The 15,581-nt window shown below is 33.0% G+C and overlaps 1 protein-coding gene across 3 annotated transcripts in view; it reads right to left on the bottom strand.

The window, feature by feature from the left end:
• The window catches only part of Adgrb3 (adhesion G protein-coupled receptor B3), a 695,051-nt gene that overhangs the window by 44,395 nt on the left and 635,075 nt on the right, over window positions 1-15,581 (bottom strand). For 2 of the 3 annotated variants that reach the window (XM_058578794.1, XM_058578795.1), the window contains 5 exons: window positions 14,475-14,544; window positions 11,732-11,798; window positions 9,100-9,185; window positions 3,626-3,724; window positions 3,155-3,326 (listed from right to left, as the gene is read on the bottom strand). In XM_058578794.1, the coding sequence (XP_058434777.1) occupies window positions 3,155-3,326; window positions 3,626-3,724; window positions 9,100-9,185; window positions 11,732-11,798; window positions 14,475-14,544 (494 nt within the window). The remainder of the gene's footprint in view (window positions 1-3,154; window positions 3,327-3,625; window positions 3,725-9,099; window positions 9,186-11,731; window positions 11,799-14,474; window positions 14,545-15,581) is intronic. The other variant, XM_058578796.1, reaches the window with a different exon arrangement.

The raw sequence follows: 15,581 nt of genomic DNA, 5'->3' as shown, positions 1-15,581 counted from the left end.
TAGTTTTGTTGCTAAAAGTAGTATGTTGTGATAAATCAGATGGCTCAAAAATTTTAAATTCCTTTTTCCTCTTTTGGCTTTCTCTGTTTTTCAGAGGGATTTACTAAAGCAATTCAAAAGGTATTCCATAAGAAGAAACTGCATTTTGAAGAGAAAAATTTCATGGAATTTAAGTGTTAAGATGTCATGTCTGGAGATCAGAACAAACAGCTATGCAAATATTCAAATTGCTTTTAAAAAGAATAAGTGGAATATAATTGAGTTGGCAGTGCCAGTGTGATCCTTTCTCTCTTCTTTCCTGATTAGAAATTATTTTAGTTTTAAAATTGGACCCACTAAAAGCAAGGGCACATTTCAAATAAATTTGGCTCCATACACAGCACATTCAAAATGCTATGATTTCAGTGTTTCTTCTTTAACTACAAGGCTTTCTTCCAACCTCCTCCTCAGAAAGAGTCCACAAGCAAATATAGGTACAGCCTCTTGAATTCATATTGAAACAACCATTAGAGACTAAAAAGGACCAAATTATGTTAGAGTGTGTCCGAAATACATAGAAATATGTCTATATGACTCTAGTGCCTAAATCAGAAAGTAGTATTTTCTTACATCGCTTATATATTTTAAGAAAGAAAAATCCATATGAATTAATTGTGATATTGTGAAGAAAATCTCTTAAAGTGAAAAAGCAGTAGAGGAAAAAATGGCATTCTTAGGGTCTCCTGTAGATTATCAAGATGATTGAGAATAGTTAATTTTGACCCATATTTTATAGGCATCTACCTATTCCAATTGCTTTGGTGTATTTTAATGGACTTACTATTTCATAACATGTCACTGGAGACACAGGGGACATGGAAGAGGCTTCTGTTTCTTAGGCTGTGGTCAATGCTAGTAACCAGAAGTATTACCAGATAGACCTATTGCTAGTGCCAGGCAGTGCACATGTAGTGGGTCAAAAGGGACCTCTGGGATGCAAAGAGGCCTCCTGTGACAAGTTCCATGGGTATGTGAAATTCTTTTAAACAAAAATCTTTTCATTTTCAGTAATGAAATTCCTCTTAAGAATTCTGAAGGACACTTTCCCTACAACTGAAATCTGTTCATGTATAGCAGTGTTACAAGGTATTTTTCAAGTTCAAAAAAAGAAAAAAAGATGTGTCATTTCAGTGTTGGAATTAAAGAGTGTTATGACGTTATGCTACTAATTTATCAGCTACAAAAATTATTCAATTTGAACTAATCTTTAAAAATGCAACAATAACAGAGATGATATCTATATTTTTATTCCCCATTAATGAATAAAACATGTATTTACAGATATCTACTTCAGCAGAGACATTTATTCTATGATTTGATTTAATTGCCCTTAAATCATGTTTTTGACAGTTAATAGTCTAATTAGGAAGTATGGAAAAGTTCTGATGGAAATGAAGGATTTTTGTGCCAAATATTTTTCTTCATGTAAGCAGCAAAAACTTGATAATAAGCCATCATAATGTCTGTCACTTAAAAATCTGCATATTTTGATTATCTCCTAAGACTATCTAGAAATCGTATTTATGAAGAAAAAGGAAGCTTATTTAAAGATGGGGTACATTCCTCCTCCTTAATACCTAAGGTATTAATGCCATCTGAAAATTGCATATAGGTATGTCATGCTCCTCACTTAAAGCCTGTAACAGTTCATCCTCAATTGTCCATTAAAAATGAATTATGTGTCTATTTATTTAGCATAAGTCTGTTACTTAAATAGAGATAATATTAATACAGACGTTGTAATTAGAAAAGACCACAACCTAAATTATCATTTAACTTTATTTTAGTTTTTACTCCTTTGGTACGTAGCTCAATATTTGGAAGATTTTAATGGTGACATTCTAAATTTGTGATGAGAGTACTCAGGTCTGTAAGTAAGTAAGGTCTGTAAATTATTTCAGAATTTCCAAATGATGAAACAGCCTCTCCCCTTGCAGGATAAACTCATACTTCATCTGTTTTCTCTGTTTTTTTTTTTCCTCACAAAATGGCTTTAGAATACACCTGTGGGTATATTGCTGACATCTGTATCTTCCTGAAATAGTACAGAAATATTGTTCTCCCCACCTGGTAAATCAGGTTAAAGCCTTTGGTTGCCTTCACACCTCATTGTACAAACTATGTGGTGTGTACTCACATGCACAGTTATCTCTTTGCAAGGTGCACATCATAATAAACTTCTCAAACAAGCCAAATAATGCAAAATGACAGAGTAGACCATTTTCTCAGAATCACTAGCATGGCACGGTGTCAATGTGTTCTTCAGTCACCACTCATCCCCAGAGTAAAATGCTAAAATGACTCATAAACCTTGTAAATACTGTGTCAGTGCTTGAAAGCATTCAGAATAATTTTCACCCTGGTTGGAAAACAACATTTTATTCCTAATCAACTCAAGTCTGCAATCTTTCACTGTCCTGGGTGGATTTGGTGTCAGTGTCTCTACTCATGAAGAATAACTTCTTCCCTCACTGCTGACAAGAAACTTCAGCCATGATGTAGAGAAATGCTATGATTGTAGGTGTACAATTCTAGGAACAAATAATTATTGCCTATCATGCCCCACTAGGTACATTCTTTTGTATTTTCTGAACATAAACATCCATATCAAAATCATTAATCTTTATTAACTTTAACCACAATTTAGAGACAAAAGAACTATCCAATAATCTTCAACATTTTATAGTAAAAATAAATTTAGTTAATATGAGAAATGAGAATGTGTTGTATGTAGAAGCATGAAATATCAGTGTATTATTTATTTATGAACACTGCCAATCAACCATAAGCCACCTTCCCTCTCATGCACCAGTTTCTCTAACAGATCTATCTCATTCCACATAGCATCTCTTGAATCTTCTCTCCCTGGTTCTTGGTACCTCTGGCTGTGAGTTCTTTAGCACAGACCCACACATTTTAGAGTGCCAGGGGCGCTCCTGAACTATTCCTTAAAGCTTCTCTCCAGCTTTGACTCTTAAGAAATCCCCATTGCTTAAGATAATGTGGTAAGACCAGCTTCAATCTGAAAATCAAGATATTACAATAAAATATTATACTTTTTAGCATATATCTTTCAATTATCACTCATCTCTTGCACAACAATCACATTTCTCACCTCTCTCCGAAGAATACAGTGGACCATGACTATAACAAAGCCTTGCAATGAATCAAACACAGCAAAAAGTATTTGAAACAATATGGAGCGTTTATCTGTCATGGCCAGAACTGCAGACATCCATGTCAGAGCCAGAAGGGGCAACACCACACAAGAGCTCCAAAGAGAGGCCCTGTTGAGAGACAAAGCAACATTACGTAGCTGCATGTCATGCCCCAGGCCATAACCAAACCCCCGTTCAACATAGCATTCTTATATGTGGCACCAAGACTATTAACTTGGAAACCACAAAGCAGATAACATTTGAGAGTTTTATTTATTCTTTTATACACTATCCCACATAGTTATAAAGGTAGTTGCCAATTACAAATATTTAAGTATTAGCAAACACTATTTTATTTTTCATCATAGCATTTTCTCACATGCACTGTAAAGATTTGTAACAAGAAGATGTAAATGATTGGGACTAACATGGCGTTACTGGCGGTGGTGGCTGACAAAGCTGTTGTTGAAACTACTCCACACTTGGCACATTTGAGCGTCAAACCGCTATGAGGCTCACTCATCTGACTGCAAACAAACAGAACACCCACAAAAAGAACAAAATATTGAATTGTCACCAAAAAAAGTTGCTGCTGAAAGTAAGCTTTAAATACGATTTCATACAGAAAAGTATACTTATCGAAGATGAAAGCTCTAGATTGTTTTAAAGACGCATTTTTACTACAATTTATCTTTGTAACATTTACCTCTTAACAATCTGGGCCTTTCTTGCATGCAAAGCATATTTCCATCATTTACACCATAAATATCCCTATCAAAATTGCCCAACACTGAGATTAACATAAGCATGTGCTTGTGTAGACATATAGCAAAAACCCTTTATTCAGACCTCTGGTACTCAAACATGTGAGGACTCCTAGCTTCAAGGACTTTCATTGTTGTTTGCAAAAGGTACACTTATCAATTAAAGCCCCCTGAGACATTAACCTCAGAAGCCCACATAGGGGCATGCATTACATATAGAAATAATACATATATATAGCACATAACATGTATGTTAGGAGTCTTCAATTGTAGAAGAAAGTTTTTCTCTCAACAATTTTGTTCTTTGAGATTTCCTGTAGCATCAATGTACTATCCATATTTTAGGATGATCTGAATATAGGGGCTGATGAAACTTGATGAAACATTAGTTTATAATAAAAAGAATGGTAGTTTTCTTTTTTAATAAAATACATTTAATATATCTGAAGTTCACAATTTTCTTTCTGAACATTTATTATAGGCTCCAATATTACAGCATTTAAATGGTCCATTCTGGTCTAGGAGACTTCATGTGTAAATTCAGATTCCATTTACTACATCACAGAAACAAATTATACTACATATAAAATTTGACATGCATTTTGCTTAAGAAAAGCATCCCTTGAAAAATAATTTTATTAGAACATAAATTTCTTGAGAAAAACAAATAAAAATTCCTTGAATAGAAATCCAAAACACCTTGAAATTTTTTTTTGTGGTGTACTTCTTTAAGTCTATTCCAATGTGGTGCCTATGTCTAAAATATGACTGCCCTATGGGTTTTTTAATTATTTATAGTAGAGTTGCATATATATGTATATATAATTATTTAAATATATATAATTATTTAAAAGAAACCAGACATTCCAAATTATAAGCATCTCAAGGGGCAGAAGAGAGAAAATGTTAAGATACTTACAGTTTGGAATGTCGAATTTCTTTTAAATAAGTATACTCATTTATGGATAGCCCTTAGATTAGATAATAAATATGAAAAATATAGCTTGATCAGCAGATCTCATGAGGAAATAAAAAAAAAAAGACATCAGAGTTGGGGGTAAGGGAATATGATACTAAATTACACATCTAAATCACTCATTTCTTGCTTTACTGAGTCAACCCAAGGCATATGTACCCAAACCAGTCACATGTACCTAAACTTCTCAAATAATATATAAGAGATAATCTGTCTAGTTTAGTTTACAAATGGTTAAGTGAGCATGCCACAGTGCTTGAAACTGCACCCAAAGGAGCACCTAGATTGGTGTTAACCCAGTGGTTGCACACAGCAGTTCACCTGGCCCCATCCCCAAATACTAATTTGAGGAAACTCATGCACCTGTTTTTCTTGAAAGTCCATAGATTATACCAGCGAATGAGCAAAAATGAGCACCACTGCTCTAGATATACATTGAGCTTCTTTAATCATCTTAAATTTGATGATATTGATATTTCAAAGGCATGGATTACTCCCTTATTGTTTTTGTTATTACAGAGGATGAGTTATTTGATGTTGTGCTTCTAACATGGATATGGCTATTTCTCAATTTAAAGACATTTTGCTCTGGTTTCTAAACCAAGACTAAAAAGTCAAAAGTGATTTAAAAAAATGATTTCAAGTACCCAATACAGCAAGTATTTTAGCCCTGAAAACTGTGATTTAACCTAAGCATTGGCTTTCCTGATTACAAATTGAAACTAGTGTTCAATATGCTTATTTGTCTTTATTTGAGGCTGACTGAAAGGTCTACATATACTTTCCTTGTAGCAAACTGTTAAAAACTGTGCTGGATGCTAATTTTTTGGACAGCTTTGATACTCTTACTAGATGTGAATGGAATAGATGAATGGTAAATTACCTTGGGAAATGTAATGATTTTTTCCTAGTTTACATTACTTTACAGAACTGATATAATATGAAGAACACATAGTCTATATGGTAGATCAAGTAGCTTCAATGAAAAATAGAATCTTTTTTTCTTTGTTACAATGGAAATTATGCATTTATAAAATAAAACATTCAATTAGTTATATAAAAAAAAAGAGTTGAACTGCCCATACATTCCAGTGTAACCAGGGCACCAGGGCAGGAATACAGTTGCTTTACTACTCCTCTTCCAAAGAGTTCTGCCAGTTCCTATAATTACTATGGGTCTTGAAATGTACAGGTTGTAATTCCCTTCCCAATTTTATTTAATATTTTATTTAGGATTTTTTTATTTGATTTGTTTATTTTAATACTCTAACAGGTTACCTAAAAAGAAAATTTCCCCTCCATCTCCATTTGGAAAAATCTCATGAAATTTGTTAAGGATTCTGCTAAATTAACTTCCTAAATTCAGGTAGATAAGATGACACAGAAAGTTCCACTGCAGAAAAATACAGAAAACTAAACTTACTTTTTAAGATATTATAAAAAGACACATAGGGTTTTTTCTTACTCTTATTCTTTCCAATTATAATTTTATATATGAAATATATTGTAAATTCATAATAATCCCCACCTTGGTAAATATATTTTAGGCATTAGAAATATTTAATATGTTTGGGGTTTTATAAAACTTGTCAAGCTATTGTATTATTTATTAAACATTTTCTCACACATTCTTTTATAAATACTTATTGAGTACAAACTATATACTTTGCTGTTTAATAAGAAGTGATTATAAAAAATAAGAAAAGAGAAAAAGTATTAGAAAAAAAATGGAAGAAGGAATGTCTGGGTCCTATCTTCAATTTTAAATAACAACACAGTTTCAAAAGATATGTTTGATATTTTTGTATATTCAAACAACCTGAAAAGGACAATTTTTACAATTATGGAAGTCAATTATTAAGTCAGGTAGGTTCTAGTCAACATTTCTTTAAGTTAGTTGTGATTATTTGTTTTTCACTCAAGTCTTTATTATTGTCCTAACTGCTTTTACATCCATTTCTTGTTAAGTTTACCTTTAATCATACTTTGGAATATAGAACAAATTTTAATCCATATTTACTTATGACAAAATAGCATTTTATATTTAAGAATCTTTTTTAAAACTTAGTCATTAATTTGATAGCTCTTTCTGACTTTGGACAGTAATCAGCATCCTACTCTGGTCATGTAAGTTACCAACACTTCTTTGTCTCTAGTAGCATCCTTTGAACCAGAAGATCCTCACTCAGTTTTGCCCATAAGACATATGTGATGTCGAAGAAAATTTTTAGAATTAGAGGCTTTAAAATTATAATGGTCATAGTTAATTTGTAGATTGATATGGATTTTTTCTAAATGCATAATACAACAAGGTTGCCATTCCTTCTAAACTTATATTATCTCTTACAAAGAGCTAAGTGAAACAAACTAGGCATTACATTAAATGAGAACATAAATACTGTGATAATTAAATGAGAACATAAATACTGACTAATAATCTAATAAATCCTCAGCATTGTACTCATTTTGATTATTTCATCTTTTTCTGACCTCACTATATAAATGATGAAATCATAGATCCCTGGTTGATAGTCAGGGAGTTTTGAAAACACACATCCACTTTCACTTCCTTATTTCATTGTGAAATGAGGAATAGCCACTGTTGAGTAATGTTTCTTATTTGTCAGATCCTCTAATGAATAGTTTATACACATTATATTCCATATGCTTTATGAGGCAAAAGCTATTGTTCCCATTGAACAGATGAGGAGACCGAGCTACATGCAAAAAGATGAAGTAACATGCCCAAAGACAGACACACACAGAGGTAGCAAATTGCAGAGCTGAATATTGAATATGGTTTTGATTTGAAGCCTTATCCTAAGCACTTAAACCAACCCCAACTATTTTGTTTAAATTATGTAAGTTTATACCATCATAGCAGAGCTGAGTTTCTATACCCAGTAGTCGGTATGATCAATTTATTCTTATGATTAATTTGGACTTAAATTTCAACCATATGTGGCAGATTAACAACAATAATCTTGTGAAAGGTTCATGTCCAAGTATCTATGCTAAGTAGAAGCCTTTCTATTTAAGGATGCCATGGGACTAATCTGTAGTGCAATTGTCTCTGAGAAGTGACCCTCTCTCGAGAAGGAACTCCAATGATGTTTTTTTTATTCCACTGCAGTTTCAATGTTCGATATGAATAACATTAAAATTTTATATTGAAAGCCATTAGAGTTGGCTATTTACTAGTTTAGATACTTGGTCTATCTTACCTTATAAATCATTGCATAGATTGTAAAAACCAAAGGATTTAAAGCTCTCATCAGGAGCCAATCAAATACTGTCACTATTAAATAATACCCTAAATTATTTAAAAAACAAACTATTACATAGACAAGTTTTCAATGATGATGCCATTTAACAGAAAGGTGAAAATTATAAACTTTATAGACACGGGGAAAATTAAAGGCATTAGTATTTCATTCAAGTTTCTATAAATGTTTATGATGAGGTGATGATGTAACCTTGAAAAGGTGCTATCAATCTGCATATGAATGTTAAGTCATTTGATAGGGAGATACTGTAATAACAGCAAAATTAAGGTAGATCCTTTTCTAAATTTTATAAGTGGTTAAAATATGCAAGTGAAAATTATGAATAGCTCTTGCTAGCAAATTAGGGTCAAAATCATGTCATAAAGAATGAAAATATAAGACAAGAATAACATTTGACTAGGTAATTCTCTTAAGTGAAGACTTTTTTTTCTGGTATCTACAATTAATCAAAGAAAATGCAGTATTATTGTACTATTTGGGTTTGCTTGTCCTAGCTCAGTCATGTCACATAGTGACACTGTGTTCCATCTACCCTCCTGTACTTTGTGACCAAAAGTAGAAGGGCTTTGAAAATCCTTACTTAAGGACAACTATTTTAAGTCCAGCCTTCCTGAACATTTAATCTTCTTAACTGACAAGCTGGCAACACAGTCAAATAAACCTAGACTTTCTTAATAATCTGTTAAATCATTTTGAGATTTTTGGTCATATTACTTAAGAAGAGAACATTAGAAACGTTAGGCACAATCCACCAGACACACTGGGACATCAAGAACAGAATTTGAGGCACAGTCAAATGCAGTCAACAAGGATTTGGAATTGGATTATGATATTCACTGGCAAAGAACCTTCAAAATCCACCAATTGCAGCTTACCCGGCTCTGTGTTTGAGCTTTTTATCTAGGATCCCATCTCTGGAAACAAGTTTATTAAATACCAAAATGCCAATCACCATGTTGACCTGTCAAACAGAAACAAAGTTGACCTTTCAATAATTTTGAAGGGAATTCGGTCTCTGTTTTATCAATTTAAAACCACTGTAGAGTTCTATAGTCACAAAAGTAGTGATATTAAGCACTTCTCAAACCTTTTAATTAAGTGCATAAAGGCATATAGAACAATTTAACAGTGGTGTGTTACTGTAAGTTTTAAAGTACACCAAGTACTTTAATTCCTATGATTTGCAGTTAACACTGGGGAAATTAACCTTCAATTGCCTTACTTTTAAATGGTACCATACTATATCAATTTGGCATTATTTTTTGAAAAAAACTTAAATAAAATCAATTGGCTTAATGAGTTTTACCCTACGCTTAAGAGCTAAAAGATTTTGCATCTCAGGGCGTGAGGCTAGGGTGAGCTGTGGGAAACCAAGAGTGCTAAGCAGGGAATACAGAATGACCACATTCCTCACACTGGGTAGCTGTTCCCTCTTGTGGGATGGGAAAAGTGTTGTTGCACTATTTTTCCAGGCAAGAGAAAGCCTTTTCAGCTATCTAGAACCTTTAGGGGACAGAGAGCATCAATTCTTAGAATACTGTCTAGTGAGCATTGCTCATCAATTCCTTTCCAAGGCTCTTACTCTCACTTAAAAGTCCTTTTGCATTAAGACAGCTGAAATGAAAATTTTCTTTCTCAAGTTAGGTTGTAAAAAGCCACACAGACAAACATCTGTTTGTAGCAGCAGTATATCATGATAGGCACCCTTGGTTTTCTAACCTATCAATACCTCTTGATAAAGGAAACCCGTCCAATGGGGAAACCAAAATAATCAAGGAAAAGTACGGGTTTTTTTTTTTTCCTTTTGTTTTCCTTGCCTCTCACCCTCCATGATCCCTGAGCAATAGAATATCAATGTAATCCTGGCCTCTCTGCCATTGCAAATGGTGAATATAAAGCTGAAATCTGTTAAATTGTTGTTGTAAAGAAGAGTCAAAGCACATCTGTTAAGTAGGGACTTAGGAGGTGTCTCTCTTCACTGACAAGATAGCAGTTAATCAAGAGAACACTTATTCATCTTTGTATTTCTCATTATTTGCACTAAGAGAAAATGTACATTCCACGGATTCTGTTAATTTACAACTTACTCAGGAGGGAATTTATGACTACTCCAAAGGCCTTTCTTTGGTGTTTCAATTATACACATACTCTTTATTTCTTCATTTTAGGGTTATATGTATATTAACCTAGTAGCTTAGGGAAATGTTTCTATTGATTAAATAAAAATTCAAAGCAGCAGACAAAAATGTGTCTAATGGTTTTGATTTCCCTATGGTCTTCTCTAACATCATGCCTAGAGTGTTTTTATCCCTCCCCCCCCTTAGAAAACAGGAACAATTTCCTCTCCTTCCTACAGCTTAGAGGAGGGAGAACAAACTTGAAAGGAAGAAAACTCAAATATCAGAGTTATTAAGAAAAATGTCATGAGCTTCCAATTTTTTGAATTAATTTTTCAAGCCAAACAGTAATTTTCCAACTAGAATTCTAATTGTACAGTGATATGAATCATTGTATTTAATGAAGACCATTTCTTTCCTCTTTTATTATATCCAGATATTGTCTAGACAAGTAATATTTATAATTAATAACCTCAGAGAGAGAGAAATTGGTAAGGAATTTCACATTACCATAATTAAAAGATTTAAGGCTGGACACAGTGGCACATGCTTATAATCCCAGTGACTCAGGAGACCGGGGCAGGAGGATTTCAAGTTCAAAGTCAGCCTCAGCAACTTAGTGAAACCCTAAGCGACCTTATCTCAATAAAAATAATAGAAAAGGTTGGGTATATGGTTCAGTGGTTAAGCACACCAGGTTCAATCCCTGGTACCAAAAAAAAAAAAAAAAAAAAAAAAAAATTAAGGATTTAAGGAAGTGTTTTGTGATTCCAAGGAGAATCAATTGGCTAAATGTTTCTTTTTTTTTTTTCCCCTATGTTTAAGAGCCAGGGAACATCAGAAATATCTGGAGATGTTTTGATTGCCATAACTAGAGGATGCTACAGGAATGTGCAAGGTAGAGGAGAGGGATGTTGCTAAACATCCTAAAATACACAAGACAGACCCCACATCAAAGAAATATCCAGTCCAAAATATCAGTATCATTGAGGTTAAGAAATATATTTGATATTTGGTAGTAACAGCCTTGAAGAAATCCCCCTATTAATAACTATATATACTGTACCAATAGTAAAAAGGTAATAAATGATAATAAATAATGAGGCTCTGTATTTTGAAGAGTAAGAATTAATTAAAACTCAAAGTTCTTCACAAGTCTAAAATGACTGTAAGAGAAATACCATACTCCCCAATTTAATATTCTTCAGTATTTAAAATATGAATATTTAGAGTATTAAAGAACTGAAAGCAATTGATATTCAAAGCACAGTAACAGTTCATTGAACATTAAAATTTGTGCACAGCAAATACTTTATCAAAATTGCCACTCTAATTGAACCAAATTAAGTCTTCCGGCTAAGAAAGTAAATAAGTAGTTTTCAATGTTTACCAGGACAACAGCGGCTGCAGGTCCAACAAAAGCATACAGCAGCCCTCCTTCAAGAGAAAGCCAGCAGCTGAAATAACATTAGAGAAAAACTAACAGAAATTAGTGATAAGTATCAGACCACAAAAGCATGACACAAGTAATTTATACATTTGGCCCTGAAATGCTGACACCTTTCAAAGATTTGTAATTAAGAAAATAACTACATAGAAGATGAAGAAAAAGCTACAATTGGAGCTTTTTCAAGTGAGATATACTGTGGACCTCTCACTGAGGAGAAATTTCTGTTATAAGGCCTTACTTTCAAACAGTTTATACATTTTAGACAAATTACTCTTATGAGATTTCTGCATTTACTTTCATTATAAAGGTGATTATTACTTAAAAATTACAAAAAGCTATTTTATTTTCCTTATGTAAAAATTTTAAAATATAATTTAAAGCAAGAACAGTATGTTTGTAGAGTCTTAGATGTGCTATTTACCTGTTTTTCCTTGAGTCCATTGAGATATCAGGAGAAACTGGTTTAAAAGACATTATTACAGGAAGTAGATAATCTATAGTTGTATGCTTTATTCTTTTAATTTTACTGTTTCCAAGACTACTAAGAAAACTCACTATTGATAATTTTTTGAACAAAAATAAGTACAACTATGTTTGTTTCAAGGACTAAATTCATGAAGAGATGTCAATCTGCATTGAGAGAGGTAGGACCCACATGGGTGAACTCAGAGACTGAAAGTTCAGTCTCTTGCAGCAGAAGGCAATGAAGGGGCCATAGGGCTCAACCCTGGAGGCTCTGCAGGTGACATATCTGCACATTCACTTTCCAGGAGAATAGACATGAGGAAAGTGTGAGGGACTATTTTTACACTGCTGATGTAGAGCCATGCCCACAATTTCATGCACCTGGTTTTTACACTACTTTTTCTCCATCCACAAAATTGGTGAGCTGCTTTCAAAAATGAAATTAGGACAGGGGATATGGCTCAGTGGTAAAGCTTGCTTGCATGCATGAGGCCCTGGTTCAATTTCCAACACAGCAGAGCAACAATAACAAAAAGTAGCATTATACAACAACTGTTCTACATCTGTTAGAACAAAAAAACTATATTGATTGTGGTGATAGTAACATGAAATGCATTTGTTAAGACACATATAACTGTATAGTTAATAGGATAAATGTTACTTTATATAAATTAAATCTTAATTTATACCTTGTTCAATTTATACCTGTATATAATTTAGACCTTAATTTATAATTTATACCTTAAATTTAAATCTAGTAGTTACATATATACACATACAAGTTCATATACCAATATGTATGTTCATCATTTGTGTGTATTTATTAAAAGTCTGCATTTAGTTATTGCTCCTTGCCATTAACAGCAGAAAGATAAAATTTTATCTTCTTACTTTGAGGTAGACAACTAAAATACCCCTTTTTATATTAAAAAATACTTGGAGAAAAAGATTGAAAAAACACTTTAATTTGGTGTCTCTGAGGCTACCACCAAATTTCTACTATATTTTTGTGTGAGCAAATCTCCAAACTGAGATTTAGTTTGTCTTTTAAGGTGCTGTTGTACCTTTCAAGTTATTTTTTCTCCTAGGGTTTACATGACTATGAAGAAAATTTGTAGTCCTAAGATCAATACATGACTTGTTATATTATATTTGGCTTTAATTGATAACTCCTTGAAAGTAGGAACCATAACATTTATAATCACACTTGTTTTCATATTCACAATATAGGAATTCATCAGTACCAAAATCATCATGTTATTGTAAAAAGTAATGATTTAAAGGTAATAGTGCTATAGTAAACAATGCTTTATTATAGATGCTATCAGAATTTTTTCAACAATATAGACTGCATAAGAAAAATAAGTGCTCTGATTACATGAGCTATTTAAACTCTTAGAAAGTTTCTTTTGGATTGGCAGGTGGAGTGAAGTCCCTTGGCATCCTCCCAATATAGATAAACCCACCAGCTGGCCTAACTAGCAGTGAATCCTACCTCAAACCTGAAGGCAGTTAAATAGAACATTACATTTTAAAACGTAAGCCTTTAATAAGATGCACACTCTTTCCACATCTCTCAATTGTCTCCTCAAAATGAGAGTAGATGCAGTAATGTATGAAAATGCATTGTTTTAAATCTGAAATATCAAATATAAACTTTAAATTCTCTCAAAGAATTTTTTAGCTCTCAAAGTATAAGATGGGCTATTACCTGCTTTTCTCCCTTCTAACTTCTTCTAGCCCAGGTATTTTCTCACATGGAGTCTCTTACTTTCCCTGATTTATAATATCAAACATGTATGACCCTAAACAACAGCAAAACTTGAACTAACACACAAAAAAACTTATTGGTTAATAACAATATATATTATCATAATGTTATTAGAAGTTCAGTGCAGAATCACATTCTAAAAGGTAAATATGTCAAGGCTTTTTTTTTATCTATTTCTGAAAAAAAAAGTATTTGAGTTTCAACATGAACAGTAAATACTGAAATATTTCAAAGCCAAATACACCTATCTTATTAAGAAATGAGAAAATGAAAGGAGGATTCTGAACAGTACCATGGTACTTTTCCCTTAAATTTTGTTGCTCACATTGTTCCTCATTAATAACTCAATGACAAAATACAAGCCACAGCAGTGTCACTCAAGACGATTGGGGCCTATTTGATGACTTGCTTAGTTTTAACATGATTTATCACTGTGGATGGACTTACTAGTGATCTGTGCCATATCCTTTCGTCCTGGTGAAGCCCACTGATGTGGCCACTACTAATGCTGGCAAACCTGCAAGAAGAGCAATGTCACACTTCATATTCAGCAATAGCCACTGTGCATACTGGCCCTAGAAAAGCCAGGTCAAACTCTAGATGTTCAAATCAGAGCAACTACCTTTGGATGAATCACCTCACAAAGTATGTTTCCATTACAAACTTTCTTTCAAGTGCCAAATATGAGAGCGACAGCTGGTATTTCAACTTGGTGCACTTCCTTGATGTTGCTAGGTTACCACCACATTTGACACAAGTTTAAAGGGAAGTAATAACAGAGATTTAGGGTATCTTTTAAGTTATTTTTTCCCTAGGGGTTTACACAGTTATAAAGGAAATTTATAGTTATAAAATCTGACAGGCAAAAACTAGATATTCTGGTGTGATGGAATTTTACAGAAGTGGAACATTCATCTGGCCACATATTATTGATCCATGTCAAATTGCACTTAAGATAGAAAAAGTAAACCTTATCAATTAACATTTTCTTTATAATTTACTTATAATAACAAAAATGTGGGAACAAGAAGTTTAATTACCTGCATATCTGCACCATTTCTGAATTTACAATTTATTTTAGTTTATGTTGTTTATGTGAATCACTTATGATCTCATTCAAGTTTAATGAAAGAATTTCCCTTTATTTTGATGAATAAAAGCTCAATCTAATCTGTTAAAGTTTTTGTTTGTTTGTTTAAGTTTCAGTTGTGCCTTCTTTTCAGGAACATCATGTTTGCCTTTCAGATTAAAAAACCTATCACCAAATCATCCTTTTGTGCCCCTCTTTATGTTTTCTTTCTTCCTACCATTTCCCATATTTCTTACTATTCTTTTTCTTCTGGGAGCCTTCTCTAGTGCCATCCCATTCATCTGTGAGGTATAATGACAAGAACTATGGAGAGCATCTCAGAGGGACCTATCACATTTTTGACCAAATACTGATGACTCCATATATAATATAAATTGTGTATGTAGTATCCTCCTCATCTCCACCCTCCTCATCCTTTATTCAGCATGTGATTTGTTGACTTTTTGGTTGACTGGACCAAGTTC

The sequence above is a fragment of the Marmota monax genome, unplaced genomic scaffold (genome assembly GCF_021218885.2).
Source record: "Marmota monax isolate L192 unplaced genomic scaffold, Marmota_monax_Labrador192_F-V1.1 WCK01_AAM20220418_F8-fsc00091, whole genome shotgun sequence".
NCBI classification, from domain to species: Eukaryota; Metazoa; Chordata; class Mammalia; order Rodentia; family Sciuridae; genus Marmota; species Marmota monax.
This window is presented reverse-complemented; position numbering and strand designations above follow the sequence as displayed.